Raw genomic sequence first — 16,692 nt, 5'->3', positions numbered from 1 at the left:
TTATTTCGTTTCCTTCTGGGTTATCATTTATCAGGCTAGTTTTCCTTTTGCTGGCTGGAAAGGCACTTTGTCCCCACACTTACATGCTCTTCCTGCCTCTCAGTTATGGTTACGGTGTACGGGGATCTCTGCCTGCTCCCAGTTAACACAAGGCCCTCCTACTCCATTCATTCCACTCCCAACTGGCATGCCACTGAAGTCTTGAACTTTAGTTCCCTCTGTATTTCTAGCTCCAGAGGACATTTTCAGGGTTTTACACAGCCATTATTCATTTAGGTTGATCCATGCCACTTTTTTTTTTTTTTTTACTATATATTCCTTTCTGCCTCAGTGTTATTTAAACACTACCTGGTTATTCTCCTGTGCATGCTGTGGTAGGAACTACTGGCATGGGCTTCAGTCTGAGTTTTCCTGCCCATGGTCTGGCTCATCCCTAATCACACCCTTCCCTCTACTCTGGAATGAGTATCTGACTGCATGAGTCAGACCTCTCCGTGACTCCTCCTGCTCAATGGGTTAGGTTTATGAACTCCTTGTTTTTTCCCTGCCTCCTTTTTAAACCCCCACCCTCACTCACATCCTGCCCCCCAGGTTTCCCTGATCCTCTGTTCACACCAAGCTGCTTCCCCAGGTGCCCAGGCTTCCCTGTACCCAGGTCACCTTCTTCCCCTCCTATATCTGAAGCTGCTTCAGTCCTTCAATGCCAGTCACCTCGGTGCTTTCTTGTGCTTCCTGGGCAGGAGTCTTTCTGAGAGAGGCTGCTCCACAGGGGCCTCATCGGTTTGTGCCCCCATTTCCTATCCAAATAGGAAAACAGGACTTAAAACAGTTCATCTTCCAGATGGGGGTAGTAATCTTCCACATAATGCTTGGAACCTGGAATCGGAATGTGTGTGAAAGAACTTAAAAATTCAGTCCTTGGTATGAAGGTTAGTGGTTGGCAGTCAAAGACAATTATGTTTCAAATGCTTTATAATAAAAATACTAAAACAGGTCTAGCTTTATTTTATTCCCTGAAATTTATTGCTTCAAGCATCAGTGGATAATACCTCACTCTGTAACCTTGGAGAACTAATATGCTTTTTGAGAAGCTGAGCTTCATCCAGGCAGACCTCACTGTATTGTGCAGGTGTGTGTTCTTTACACACTGAAGGCATGTGGCAGCCCTTAGTCAAGCAGGTGTGTCGGTGCCATTTTTCCCACAGCATTTGCTCACTTTGTGTGTCTGTCACATTTTGGTAATTCTCATAGTGTTTCAAACTTTTTCATTATTACATTTGTTATGGTGATCTGTGATCAGAGATCTTAATGTTACTACCACAGCTTGCTGAGGGCTCAGGATGGTTAGCATTTTTTAGCAACTGAGTATTAACTAAGGTATGTGTAATGGTTTTCTTAGATATAAGCTATTGCACACTTCACAAAAACACTGCACAGTGAAAACATAGCTTTTGTATGCACTCCAAAAACAGTTCATGTGACTTACTTTATTTCAATACTGACTATATTGGATGGGTGGTCTGGATCTGAGCCTGCACTGTCTCTGAGGTCTGCCTGTACTGTAGTTGTTTAAACAGTATTTTTTCTCTGCCATGCAGCTCTTCTAAAGTAGAATCTTACACGGAGTCACAGATACATGAAGCAGATACAGGACTCGCACTGTGGGCATGCACACGTGGTGAGCCTCCTTCACAGCAGAGTCACCAGCAGCACAGGCGCCAGCCCTTCTGTTCAGCTCAGGGTCTGAGGTAGATGTCCATGATCTTTTCAACTAGGAACTTGAATAACTTTTTGTAACATGCCAACAACCACTGTGGCACTTAAAAGTAACTTTATTATGGTTCAGGATAGCTGTTTATACACAGTTTGATATCATAGGCTACAAACAACACCCACTCGCGTCAGGTCACTGAGCTTGCCGCGTCGCTCCTGGGCTAAGGCTCAGCGCTGCAGCACTGGCCGGGCTCGGGAGGCCAGGCTACCTGCCTGCGAGGACTCACCGGCTCTCCTGCTCCCACCTTCCAGAGGCTGGGCATTACTGATCCTGAGAAGAAAGTGCAGAGCTTTTTCTGTGATACTTATAACTTATGTTACTAAAGTTCTAAAGGGCTAAGAGACATTTGTGAACTTTAGATTAAAAATGGAATTTAAAGTGTTGGTCCGGATAAGCTGTGCTACAAAAGGAAAGGTTTCTTTTGCAACTTAAACAGAAATTCGTGAAAAATACACTGCTCAGAATCTGACATCTGCCATGTAAAATACTCTGTTGTCTGAGAAGTACTGATCATCCACCTCTGTTTTAAAGTAACTCAAACATAGTTCTTATAAAGTGTTTAAGATCAATATGCAAAAAGAAAAGTTAAAGTGATTTAAATACAGTTTAGTAAATATGTAGATACATTTTATTTGTCAAGAGTAAATATCAGTTTCATTTAGAATATTCAGGTACAAAAAGTGAAAACTTAATGAACGTTAAGAAAAAGTTAGAAGCCATTAAATTGTTCTTCAAATGCTAAGGCACTGAATTCAAATATCCTTTACAATATGAATTACCTACATTTTTATCTTTAATATTAGATGTTCATAGCTATTTTCTTAAATATTTTTAGTAAGATGATTTAACTTTATTTACCCTGGAAGACAGTTTTAAACAATTATGTAATAGAGACTGATGCACACAGTGTGAGGACACCCAGTTCTAAAGTTACTTATCACTAGAAAAGGGCTTATTTACCTGAGTGTTTCTGCTCTTAAACATATCACAACATATAGACCACAATGCTGATGCACATATTATGTAATCTGATACAGAAGCTTAGGATCATGTTTCCAACTGGATAATTGTATCAAAACTTTAAAAGTTTTGAGCTGCTGGAGTTTCAGGTACATAATACATTTTAAAACATATTCCCCAAAGATTACCTTTACATACCTTTGGTATGTACACAAAAGATTCATCTTGGAATATATATGCAATCAGAGCCTAATATATATGAGTCCTGTATTTTCAAAGCCACCAACAGACACTCTTGTCACAGTATAGTGACAGACAGTGGGCATCAGGGGAAATTATCTCAATTCGTCACAAACTTATCTTAAACTACTAACAGTGAATAAGTAATACCATCCAGTCTGGCTTATATATTGACCTCATACTTAAAAGTATTTTCCCATAAATGGCAGTAACTGTGGCCATTTGCCAGATAAAGAATAAGTTGTACAGCATAAATGATACATCAAATAAAAACAGCAAGAAAATCAAAGCATACTTCTAACATTTTAATAGCTTTTGCTTGTGATGACCTTCTGTGATCTGGAACCTTTGTTTTACATAAAATTGGAGCTGGAAAGAGAAAAAAAACCTTTTGTTTGGTACAACAGAAAACTATATAGGAAATAAAAATCACTTCTTTTACAAAGTCTTTACAGATACACATCTAGTATATGATAGGATATCTAGCTGTGGGACTCTGGAAAAGAAAAAACAAACACCAACATTTCTTGAGGGTAAATTTTTTCTGAGCTCTTAAACTGTGGGCTTGGCCCTGATTTTGCGAACAGCAGCCCATACCTTATTTTCACAAGGTGACTATAAAGGTTTTTCAAGTATGGAATGAAGTGGGGGAGTCCAAGTCTAGTAAAACTGGACTAAGTCGAGATGATGAGAAGGTGAAAGGCCCCTTAGCTTTATAATTCAAGACACACTGAAAAGAAGTCATAAATTATATGTAAACAGTTGGCCCTCTGGATCTGAAGCTTCCACACCTGACTGAGGATCGAAAGTATTTGGGAAAAAAATTCCAGAAAGTTCCAAAAAACCAAACTTGAATGTGCCACTTGCTAGCAAGTATCTCCCTAGCACTTATATTCTGTTCGCATTGAATTAGGTGTTAGAAAAAACCTGGAAATGATTTAACATGTACAGGAGAATTTGCATAGGTTCTGTGCAAAAACTATGCATTTGATATGAGGGACTTGAGCAGCAGTGGATTTTGGTGTCTTCCTGGAACCAGCCCCCCACAGATAATGGGGTGGTTTATTTTTTTAAATTCAGTGTATTCATTTTTTCTACAAATAATGGCATGCCTTTTTGGTATCAGGCACTGTTCTAGGAACTGAGGGTGGATACATCAGCCAGCAAAACAGATCCACTGCCTGGAAGAGCTTATGTTAAAAGATTATACATGAGAATTCCTTCTTCCCACAAACCTAACGTCCACAGGCCAATTAAATCCACTCCAAACCCTGTGGATTTAACTCTCCATAGTTCAAAAGTGGAAAGCTATCACAGGCAATGTTATATTTTCCTAACTTTTTGAAGGTGACTTATAAACAATTCTGATAAAATACCGGTTTGAAATACAATATGGTGATAAAAGAAACCCAAGGACTGCCTTGTGAGGCCCAGGAAAATCTGAGCTGCCACAAGGTAGGCTGGATGCTCAGCAGAGCGTGCAAACAGGCAAAGTGAGGAGGACATTCATGGGGAAGAAATACATTAAAAAAATACAAAGGAGGGAAAACCGCCTTATTTTCTAAGACTTTGGTTACACTGATTTTAACACATACCCCAGACCTACAAGCCTTGGCGCCATCCTCCACCTGTTATCAAGGCCGCCCTGGCGCACGGGGTCCCTCTCTACCTTCCTCTGCATCTTTACGTCCACCAATCGTTTCACAAGCTCTGACATCAAAGCACAGGAGTTCCAATCGATAGCTTGGTTCCCTTATTAAAATAAAAATTCTCACAAAATCATTAGCGGAATTTGTTTAAAAGAAGTAAACCTAAGAATTAATTTTTTATCAAGTATTATCTTATGTCTCTAATTTCCCCAGCAAAGTATATAGCTTCTATCAGGCATGAAAGTCGACAGAACTGACAAGAGGTCAGTAGTTACTGGACATGTCCTGGAGTGGACAGTGCCCTCAGGTCACAGAGCCTCACACGTTGTGGCAAATTTGTGTTGTGTTCACTCACACATTCATGCAAACATTCACTCAGATGTGCACAGAGCACTAGACACGTGGCAGGTGCCCTTCTAGCTGCTGGGGAATCCGCATACCGGGAAGGACCAGGGCCCTGCTCTCAAGGAGCTTTTTGTTTCAGTGCAGGAGACAGAGGGGAATAAGGAGACAGGGCAAAGAGCCGTGAAGAGGGGGCACTGAGGCTGGAGGGGTCAGACCAGGGGAAGGGCTTACTTCTTGCGGTCCTTGTCCTTCCTCAGGTTACTGCCTGGGGTCATAAAGGTCTGGTTCTGGTATATCTCAGAGGTAGCTTTCTTCTTGGAGAAAGCCATGATTTCTTCTTCCAGAAGTCTTCTCTTCTCTTCCAGCCTCAGCTTCTCCTCTTGGTGGACTCTTTTAAGGTGCTCAAACTTGGCCTGGAGCTGTGAAGCCAAGTGAGATTCCTGCTGAGGATGCTGTGTGGCAGCACACACCCACACCTCTTGGCGCTGCAGCCCTGCTCAGGCTGCCTGTACAGCAACCAGGCAGATGGTCACATGTGGAACTGCTTTAACAGTAACTGAAATGAGCTCACATGCAAAAACACATGAGCAAAACAAAAACAGCCTCACAAACAAACCTCAGTTTTTTAAACATTTGACCTCTTCTTAGAGTTTCTCTTTAGTTGCTCTACACATTTTCACCAAAAAGCCTCTTCAAATAAAGTTTCTAAAACTGTTCTTAATAAAAGTGAGGGACATAAATTATAGAATCGAGTTATCAGAAACAGGGGAAAAAGTCCATCTTTTCCAAATAAATTTACCAGGTACTAGTGAAATAGCTGTTGGTTACACTGGTGAACCTGTGTGGAAAGCAGTGTCAATTTAAATCAAGAGCCTTAAAAATCTGTTGTGTTTTTCCACAGTCATTCACCTTCTTGAAATGTGAACTAAATCAAACACTGTTGAAGATATGTGTCACAGTCAGCTCTGTATCTGTGATTCAGCTGAGTGTGGACAGCGCAGTCTTGTGGACTTAGTAAGTGAAAACACCCACCTATAAATGGGCTTATGCAGCTCACTCCCCAGTGGTTTAAGGGTTAGCTGCCCTCACCGTAGTAGGATCTACACCATAATTGAGGAAAAAAAACTTTGTCTCTAAGAGAAATAACACTTTAAAATTCATTTATGCTAAATATACTCGTTGCAGTCATTAAAATGAGTTTTGCCAAAGTTGAGAGATTTCAGATTTCCCTGGTTTAATTGTTTATCTGAAAAAAAAAAAAATCTAGGGACTTTAGCAGGTTCCTTATGAATCAGCCGTGTGCCAAGAACACAATAACAGCATCTAGAATCTGCATCAAAAAGTCACTTTTTTAGGTGGGGGGGATTCTGGGTCTGGTTTCATTTTCTGTTTTCAGCTCTGGGCAGCAACCTAATGTGTATACAAAAAGTAGGACTTGGTTTATAGAAAAGATGGCATATGATCATTGAGGAAATACTTTGCTAGAAACTAGAGGCTGAGGGCAGAGACAGCAGAGAGCTACGCTGCTTCCTAATAAAATTCAATGCTCTGGATACAGAGCAGCTGTCTACTGAGCCAGCAAACCTCACAGAAGAGTTTAGGCAGAGACAGAATAGTGTTGAACAGGTGAGGTGAGGCCCAAAGACTCTTGTATTCCTGAGACTGTCACTTCCAGAGAGATCAGTGCCTTAGCATCTGCATGTGCCTTTATATATATATATTACATACAGCTAGGACATGGAAGCAACCTAGGTGTCCATCGGCAGATGAATGGATAATGAAGTTGTGGTACATAAACACAATGGAATATTACTCAGCTATAAAAAAGAATGCATTTGAGTCAGTTCTAATGAGGTGGATGAAACTGGAGCCTATTATACAGAGTGAAGTAAGTTAGAAAGAGAACACAGATACTGTATATTAACATATATGGAATTTAGAAAGATGGTAACGATGATCCTATATGCAAGGCAGCAAAAGAGTCAAAGATGTAAAGAACAGACTTTTGGACTGTGTGGGAGAAAGCAACAGTGGGATGATTTGAGAGAATAGCATTGAAACATGTAAAATATGTAAATAGATGACCAGTGCAAATTCAGTGCATGAAGCAGGGCATTCAAAGCTGGGGCTCTGGGACAAGCCAGAGGGATAGGGTAGGGAAGGAGGGGGTTCAGGATTGGGGGACACATGTGCACCCATGGCTGATTCATATCAATGTATGGCAAAAACCACCACAATATTGTAAAGTAATTATCCTTCAATTAAAATAAATTAATTTAAAAAGTTATAAAGAGTTGGTAGAGTGGCAGCTCTCTGAGCATGTGTGCACCCCCATGAATTGGGAAGAGGAGCAGAAGGGAGGGTAATGCTTGGAAAGGGAGGCTACAGGGCAGGTTTATTATATATTATGTGAGTAGACTCCAATCTCTGATTCCGTAAATGGAGGGTACATACTTTATATCCTTAAATATTCTGAAAAGCTGTAGAGTACTTCACATGTCATTCATGAGGTTGACTAGAAATTACAGGAAAACTGTAAAGACAAAAATGGCCTAGAAAATCTATTATTTACATTACATGGAATTCACAGCTTTTGGCAGCAATAGTCTACTCCACATACATGAAACACTCACTTGTAGTTCCACTTTTCACTACAAGGCCTTTAATTCAGACACATTTTCAAATACTTGAAAAGTTAAAAGCAGGAGACCTTCTGTGCTGTTGAAACTACTCGCTGATGTTCTGAAGCGTCTGTGGCTACATGGTACACTGCTGTCTCTTGTATAAAGGAGCTTCTGAGGACATCATACATTCTGCTGTGCAGTGACCTTTTTAAAGTATCTATTTTTAAAAGTGAACACCAGAAACAACATTCCTTTTTTGCCAGACTAGCCAGTGTCTTTTTCCTGAGTTCTGTACTTTGCTGGGGTCCCAGAAGTGTCTCTGAGAAGCACCCAGTACCATGGCTCAGCCACACCTAGTATATATACTGCATATACTCACTCTGGACTCTCCAGGTCTGGGTTTTAGTGCAGCTGTACTTGTTTACTTCAAAGTATCTACAGTAATTGTGGAAACAGGAGAGGCATAAATATTAAGTGAACAATTAAGAAATAGACATGTGTGTTAGGTGCTAAGTCATGTTCAATTCTTTGCAATCTGTGGACTGTAGCCCGCCAGGCTTTTCTGTCCATGGGATTCTCTAGGCAAGAATACTGAAGTGGGTTGTCATTTCCTTGTTCCAGGGGATCTTCCTGACCCAGGGATCGAACCTGAGTCTTGAACATTGCAGGTGGATTCTTTACTGTTTGAGCCACCAGGGAAGCCCCAATAGATAACTGGGTGTTTACAGTTAGAAGACAATTTCCAGTGAAGCTCTGTGTGGTAGGGGCATGATGGCTGAGCCAACTGCCCAACCAGGAAAGATTATTCTCTGTGTGTGTGTGTGTGTGTGTTAGTCACTCAGTTGTGTCCAACTCTTTGCAACCCCATGGACTATAGCCAGCCAGGCTCCTCTGTCCATGGCTGGAGTGGGTTGCCATTCCGTTCTCCAGGGGATCTTCCCAACCCAGGAATCAAACCCAGGTCTCCTGTATTGCAGGTGAATTCTTTGCTGTCTGAGCCACCAGAGAAGCCTACTTAACGTATAAAATTGGGAAGTACTAGCATTTGAATGGGAGAAGGCAATGGCACTCCACTCCAGTACTCTTGCCTGGAAAACCCCATGAACAGAGGAGCCTGGTAGGCTGCAGTCCATGGGGTTGTGAAGAGTCGGACACGACTGAGTGACTTCACTTTCACTTTTCACTTTCATGCATTGGAGAAAGAAATGGCAACCCACTCTAGTGTTCTTGACTGGAGAATCCCAGGGATGGGGCAGCCTGGTGGGCTGCCATCTATGGGGTCGCACAGAGTTGGACACAACTGAAGCGACTTAGCAGCAGCAGCAGCATTTGAATGATGGTTATATACTTCACTTGGAGGATAAATATATACTGTACTTTTTCTTGTGATGTAAGAAGGGCTATACATCTAGAATGATGTGGACAGAGATGTAGAAAAGGTAACATTTAAACAGTGTCTTGACATGACATCCGTCCTGTGTGTCTCTACCTATCCAATGTTCACCGCATCTTCAGCTAAATCTGTACTCCACATGAGAATCATCCTCATGTATATATAAGGTGAATTAGGAGGTATTTGTTTATAACCATATTGGCAAGGGTATTTTAATAACAGGGTCAGCTAATTCAGACTTAGATAATCCTGTGGGTTACCTGCCAGTGTCTTACTGATGAGCTAGCTTTGAATGTCCCAGTTTACCCAGTAGATAGCCTGGTTTACGTCTGTTGTTCAATGTCATCACTAAAAAGCCTCCTCTCTGCAAAACTGCTTGAACACTGAGGATAAATTATATGGTCCTTCTTCATCTGAACTTCAATTGATGGTTCTTTTTAAAAAATTTTACTTATTTTTGGCTGTGCTGGGTCTTCGTTGCAGCATGAGCTTTTCTCTAGTTGCGAGTGGGGTCTGCTTTCTAGTTGCGCTGTGAGGACTTCTCACTGCAGTGACTTCTCTTGTTGCACAGCATGGGCTCTAGAGCAGAGGCTCAATAGTTGTGGCACAAGGACTTAGTTGTTCCTCGGCATGTGGAAGCTTCCTGGATCAGGATTGGAACCCATGTTTCCTGCATTGGCAGATTGATTCTTTGTCCCTGAGCCACAAGGGAAGCTCACCTGATGGTTCTTGAGTGAATCATCACTCACATGACTGCTGATGACCCCAGACGCCCTTCTTCACCAGACCTGACTCTATAAAGTATGGATGATAACCTATCAGCTTTGCAGGATGAAACTGGTCATGAGGGAACTTCTTAATATTATTGTAATATGAATAAAACAGGCCCCTAATCTACTATTTGTAAGCTTACATAATTATAAGTTGTCACTCTTGTGACAACTTTAAACTCATAACTTCATCATTAATACAATACAGTGTTTGAATCATTAAAAAAAAATGTACAAAGCACCTAGTGACAAATAATACTTCTTTTTCTTTCAGCCATTTGGTCACCCTGAATTTTCAATTTGCTTTTAAGTAATACACATTTGAGCAAAATTGTGCTTAGTTGCTCAGTCATGTCCAAATCTTTGCGACCCCATGAACTGTAGCCCACCAGGCTCCTCTGTCCATGGGGATTCCATGTAAGAATACTGGAGTGGGTTGCCATGCCCTCCTCCAGGGGATCTTCCCCACCCAGGGATCGAATCAGTGTCTCCTGCATTGGCAGGCAGATTCTTTACCATCTGACCCACCAGGGAAGCCCTTTATTATGTGTAACTCATGGATAATTATGAATAACTAACAGATGTTTTGAAGAAGTTAGTGAAGTGAAAGTCCCTCAGCTGTGTCTGACTCTGTGACCCCAAGGACTGCAGCCTGCCAGGGTACTCTGTCCATGGGGATTCTCCAGGCAAGAATACTAGAGTGGGTTGCCGTGCCCTCCTCCAGGGGATTTTCCCAACCCACGGATTGAACCCAAGTCTCCTGTATTGTAGGCAGATTCTTTACTATCTGAGCCACCAGGGAAGCCCAAATATTCTTATGGGGGCTTTTAAAAATTAAAATTCAACTGTAAGCCACTTCTACATCTTCTCATTGGAGAAACTGAGAACCATGATATATGAGAGAGAAACTCTTACAAGAAAAATGTATGCTAATCAGAAGAAAAGCCAGCACAGTTTCCTACTCATCACAGTCTTCCTCAGTGTTTGTATTTCAAAATAACCTCAAGCTAGGGACCGTTCTCGAATAAGAGACGACACAAAACAGAACACCTAAATGCAATATTAGACCTGAGATTGAATTCTGGTTCAAAACCAAAAAATCACCAAATAGAAAGGAATAACAAAAGATAATCTTGGGATGACTGGAGAAATTTGATTATGAACTGATGACCAGGTTAGATTGTGGCATTGCTATTACTGTTCTTAGGTGTAATACTGGCACCATGGTTATGGAGGAGAAGGCACCTGAGCTTCAGGAATGCATGAAGTGCCCTTTATGTTTACACCAGCCTTCAGGCAGCCAGGAAAACACACACTCTAAAGATGGTGATATGTCCATTCTAAATCTAGGTATGGGGATGGACATGGGTACCCTATACATTCACTTTCCCATTGTCTGAACTTTTTGAAAATAAAGATCAAATTATAGACAAGATATATTTGTACATTAGTAAATTTACAAAACTACTTACTATTGGGTTTATTTAAATAGCAAGTACTATCAGAGTATTTTTAAAAATAGGTTTGTATAGTTAAATTAAGCTTCCGAGGCGGCATTAGCAATAACCTGCCTTCCAGTGCAAGAAAGGCAAGAGATGGTTGGGAAGATCCCCTGGAGAAGGGCATGGCAGCTGACTCCAGTATTGCCTGGAGAATCCTATGGATAGAGGAGCCTGGTGGGGAATAGTCCATGGAGTCGCAAAGAGTTGGACATGACTGAAATGACTTAGCATGCATGCATGTTCTCATGGATAATTTGATTACAAATAACTCTGCATTCAGATGGGTATATCTTTCCTTTTCTCCTTTGCCTTTTGCTTTTCTTCTTTTCTCAGCTATTTGTAAGACCTCCTTAGACAATCATTTTGCCCATCTGAATGCACAGTTCCAAAGAACAGCAAGGAGAGATAAGAAAGCCTTCCTAAGTGAACAGTGCAAACAGAAGAAAACAATAGAATGGGAAAAACTAGAGATCTCTTCAAGAAAATTAGAGATACCAAAGGAACATTTCATGCAAAGATGGACACAATAAAGGACAGAAACAGTATGAACCTAATAGAAGCAGAAGATACTAAGAGGTGGCAAGAATACACAAAAGAACTAGACAAAAAAGATCTTAATGACCCAGATAACGAGAGATGGAGTGATCACTTGCCTAGAGCCAGACATCCTGGAATGTGAAGTCAAGTGGGCCTTAGGAAGCATCACTACGAACAAAGCTAGTGGAAGTGATGGAATTCCAGCTGAGCTATTTCAAATCCTAAAAGATAATGCTATTAAGTGCTCCATTCAATATCTCAGCAAATTTGGAAAACTCAGCAGTGACCATAGGACTGGAAAAGGTCAGTTTTCATTCCAATCCCAAAGAAAAGCAATGCCAAAGAATGTTCAAACTACCGCACAATTGCAGTCATCTCACACACTAGCAAAGGTAATGCTCAAAATTCTCCAAGTCAGGCTTCAACAGTATGTGAACCTTGAACTTTCAGATGTTCAAGCTGGGTTTAGAAAAGGCAGAGGAACTAGAAATCAAATTGCCAACATCTGGTGGATTATAGAAAAAGCAAGAGAATTTCAGAAAAAAACATCTCCTTCATTGACTACACTAAAGCCTTTGACTGTGTGGATCACAACAAACTGGAAAATTCTTAAAGAGATGAGAATACCAGACCACCTTACCTGACTCCTGAGAAACCTGTATGCAGGTCAAGAAGCAACAGTTAGAACAGGACATGGAACAATAGACTGGTTTCAGATTGGGAAAGGAGTACGTCAGGGCTGTATATTGTCACCCTGCTTATTTAACTTCTATGCAGAGTACATCATGTGAAATGCCAGGCTGGCTGAAGCAAGACTGGAATCAAGATTGCTGGAAGAAATATCAGTAACCTCAGATGTGCAGATGACACCACCGTTATGGCAGGAAGTGAAGAAGAGCCTCTTGATGAAAGAGGAGAGTGAAAAAGTTGGCTTAAAACTTTTTAAAGTTTTCTTAAAACTTCAGAAAACTAAGATCATGGCATATAGTCCCATCACTTCGTGGCATATAGATGGGGAAACAATGGAAACAGTGACAGAACTCATTTTCTTTTGGCTCCAAAATCACTGCAGATGATGATTGCAGCTGTGAAATTAAAAGATGCTTGTTTCTTGGAAGAAAAGCTATCACCAACCTAGATAGCATAAAAAGCAGAGACATTGCTTTGCCGACAAAAGTCTGTATGGTCAAAGCTATGGTTTTTCCAGTAGTCATGTATCGATATGAGAGTTGGACCATAAAGAAGGCTGAGGGCCGAAGGATTGATGCTTTTGAACTGTTGTGTTGGAGAAGACTCTGAGAGTCCCTTGGACTGCAAGGAGATAAAACCAGTCAATACTAAAGGAAATCAATCCTGAATATTCATTGGAAGGACTGATGCTGAAGCTCCAATATTTTGGCCACCTGATGTAAAGAGTGACTCACTGGAAAAGACCCTGATGCTGGGAAAGATTAAAGACAGGAGGAAAAGGGCACAACAGAGTATGAGATTGTTGGATGGCATCACTGATTCAATGAACAGAAGTTTGAGCAAGCTCTGGAAGATGGTGAAGGACAGGGAAGCTTGCTGTGCTGTAGTCCATGGCTCTCAAAGAGTTGGCATGACTGAGTGACTGAACAAGAACAACAAATAACTCTTCAGGAACTCTCATATTAGCAAGTTCATTTGTATTAACATTTCTGTCTTCTCTCAGAAATTTTTTTTGCGGCTCTGCCTTTTTGATCCTCATCTTAACTTAGAATACATTTACTTAGATACAGCCATCACAGTTAAGTCTACAGAAGATACCTTAACTCAAGTAAAAGTAAAATTTATCCTTGAAGAACCACAAGCAGACAAAACTAAAGAGAATCAAACAAAATTCACTGCAGATAATTCTGTGCCAAGGCCACCCAAAGGCCACTGGACCACCCACCTACCCCAGAAAGCCTAACTTCACACTCAACAGCTCTGAGCCACCCACTCCCAGCAAACAACAGTGTGAGTGACTCTCAAAACTCAAAAGGGCTTATCAAACCATAGCTAAAGCATCTCTGCCTCCTAGTTAAGATAGTTGAAACCCTTCTTGGTAATGTAGTCCTCTACCAGCACTCGATAAAACACTTCTAATCAAAGACACTTTGTTCACAAAGGCAAAACTTTTTGTTTTCAGCCTGTGATTTTTTTTTTTTTTGGTAAAATTCTGCATCCAAAGACTACGTGTTAGAATAGCTACTCTTAAAGAACAGCTCGTCTTCAAAACCACCTGTTAATTCTTGAGATAGATCCCCAGGTTAATAGGACACCCCAAATAGAAATTACAGCAAACAGCACACTTGCCTCTCTCTCAGCTTCTTTCAGGATGGCTTCTTTCTCCTTCACACGCTGCACAAATAGCTGCTTCATCTCTTCTTCCTTCCTCTGGCGCTCACCATAGAACTCGTGTCTCTTAGCTTCGTAAGTCTCCTGAAGACTGAAAAGTTATTTGTGTTACTCTCATGTTAGCAAGATGATGTAGAAACCTGCAAACATTCAAACTTCCAGGTTAGGCCTCATGACTGTCACCGCGTGTGTGCCTCCAGGGGGCTGCAGGCAGGGAGAGCCCACCTTCTTCAGGGAGCGCGGGTCTGTCTGTGGGTCCCTGCTGTGCCAGCACTCCCAGAAGTGCTCGTTTCACCCCACATCGGTTCCTCCATCCATCTCTCTGGACTCCTCCCCTCTATTCGTCACCATGTCTGATCACCAGGATCTGGGAGTTCAGCCTGGGACCCCAACATCATCTCAGTCCAGGCTTGTTTTGATCTCTACAGACACATTGTTCAGCCCAACTTGATCTTTGAGCTTTTCTGCCTTCACTGTTGTAATAATAATAATCTTTGAGCTCTAGGATTTGAGTTCATCTTTCTTTCATTTTGTTCTTCCTGCCACTCCTCAGATTTTTCCACCAAAAACAGAGATCTCTCTTATCTTTTCCTTCTGCATTAGTTATATTATCTGCAAAACGAGAGCACTTTAGAAATTGCAGAATCCTGCAAACAGACCTCTCCTCCTCAGGTTTCAGGCACACATCTTTTGCTCCAGCCACTGCCTGCTACCCTGCCCTCACTCTGCCCCACAAGTCCTATCCCTCCAGGAATCCACCTCTAGTCTCCCTCGGTGGAATCCCCTGTTCCCTCCACACACTTCCATGGCTCTTTGTTTATACTGCTTCCTGGGCATTCCCACCCCAACTGCATCTCTCTTCCACCAGATCAGCATCTTTGTAATCCAGCTGTCCAGCAGAGTTCTCTGACACTGTGGTTTCTTCATCAGAGACTGCAGGGAAGTAGGGCCAGTGTAGCCCACAAAGCAGGGACTTCCTGGAACTCCATGGTAAGTGCCTCTCTTACCTGTGAAATTTCAGAGGAACCACAGACCTCCTCACACGCAGAAGCGCTGAGCCCTTCCATCACAGCTCACTGAGAGAACGTCCCAACGTTTAACAGGGAATACAGTAAACTGGCTTTCCAGGTGTGTCATGATTAGAAATTTTTACTGCTTATGAAACTATTTTATAGCTAAATAGATTTAAAATGTGATAAAATTTAGGAATTTTACTAATCTTGTCTAACCAGAGAAATAAATCTTTTATGGCTAGAGCTGTATACATTTAAGGAAAATCGTTCAGTTTTCATTCCAATTCCAAAGAAAGGCAAAGCCAAAGAATGTTCAAACTACTGCACAACTGCACTCATCTCACGCTAGCAAAGTAATCCTCAAAATTTTCTAAGCCAGGCTTCAACAGTATGTGAACTGTGAACTTCCAGATGTTCAGGCTGGATTTAGAAAAGGCAGAGGAATCAGAGATCAATTTGCCAACATTTGTTGGATCATCAAAAAAGCAAGAGAGTTCCAGAAAAACATACTTCTGCTTTATTGATAATGCCGAAGCCTTTGACTGTGTGAATCACAATCAACTGTGGAAAATTCTTCAAGAGATGGGGATACCAGACCACCTTATCTGCCTCCTGAGAAATCTGTATGCAGGTCAAGAAGCAACAGTTAAAATTGGACATGGAACAATAAACTGTTTCCAGATTGGGAAAAGAGTATGTCAAGGCTGTATTGTCACCCTGCTTATTTAAGTTATATGCAGAGTACATCATGCAAACTGTGGGGCTAGATGAAGCACAAGCTGAAATCAAGATTTCTGGGAGAAATATCAATAACCTCAGATGTGCAGATGACATCACCTTTATGGCAGAAAGCGAAGAAGAACTAAAGAGCCTCTTGATGAAAGTGAAAGAAGAGAGTGAAAAAGTTGGCTTAAAACTCAAAATTCAGAAAACTAAGATCATGGTATACAGTCCCATCACTTCATGGCAAACAGATGGGGAAACAATGGAAATTTATTATTTTGGGGGGCTCCAGAAATTTATTATTTTGGGGGGCTCCAGAACCACTGTAGGTGGTGACTGCACCCATGAAATTAAAAGATGCTTGCTCCTTGGAAGAAAAGCTATGGCCAACATAGACAGCATATTAAAAAGCAGAGACATTACTTTGCCGACAAAGGTCCATCTAGTCAAAGCTATGGTTTTTCTAGTAGTCATGTATGGATGTGAGAGTTGGACTATAAAGAAAGCTGAGCGCCAAAGAATTGATGCTTTTGAACTGTGGTGTTGGAGAAGACTCTTGAGAGTCCCTTGGACTGCAAGGAGAACCAACCAGTCCATCCTAAAGGAGATCAGTCCTGGGTGTTCACTGGAAGGACTGATGCTGAAATGGAAACTCCAATACTCTGGCCACCTGATGAGAACTGACTCATTTGAAAAGATTCTGCATTGCAACGAAAAGAATAAAATACTTAGGAATATATCTACCTAATGAAACTAAAGACCTATATATAGAAAACTATAAAACACTGATGAAAGAAATCA

General features: G+C 41.3%; 1 protein-coding gene across 2 annotated transcripts in view; it reads right to left on the bottom strand.

Annotated features, from left to right (window-relative positions):
• SEPT10 (septin 10) overlaps nt 1,813–16,692 on the bottom strand; it is a 51,552-nt gene continuing 36,672 nt past the window's right edge. The window contains exons 9-11 of one of the 2 annotated variants that reach the window (XM_018055295.1): nt 14,114–14,246; nt 5,200–5,387; nt 1,813–3,343 (exon numbers count right to left, since the gene is read on the bottom strand). In XM_018055295.1, the coding sequence (XP_017910784.1) occupies nt 3,328–3,343; nt 5,200–5,387; nt 14,114–14,246 (337 nt within the window). In that variant the 3' untranslated portion in view covers nt 1,813–3,327. The remainder of the gene's footprint in view (nt 3,344–5,199; nt 5,388–14,113; nt 14,247–16,692) is intronic. The other variant, XM_018055294.1, reaches the window with a different exon arrangement.

The sequence above is a fragment of the Capra hircus genome, chromosome 11 (genome assembly GCF_001704415.2).
Source record: "Capra hircus breed San Clemente chromosome 11, ASM170441v1, whole genome shotgun sequence".
NCBI classification, from domain to species: Eukaryota; Metazoa; Chordata; class Mammalia; order Artiodactyla; family Bovidae; genus Capra; species Capra hircus.
Note: the sequence above shows the minus strand (reverse complement) of the source record. Positions and strands in the feature narration are given on the sequence as shown.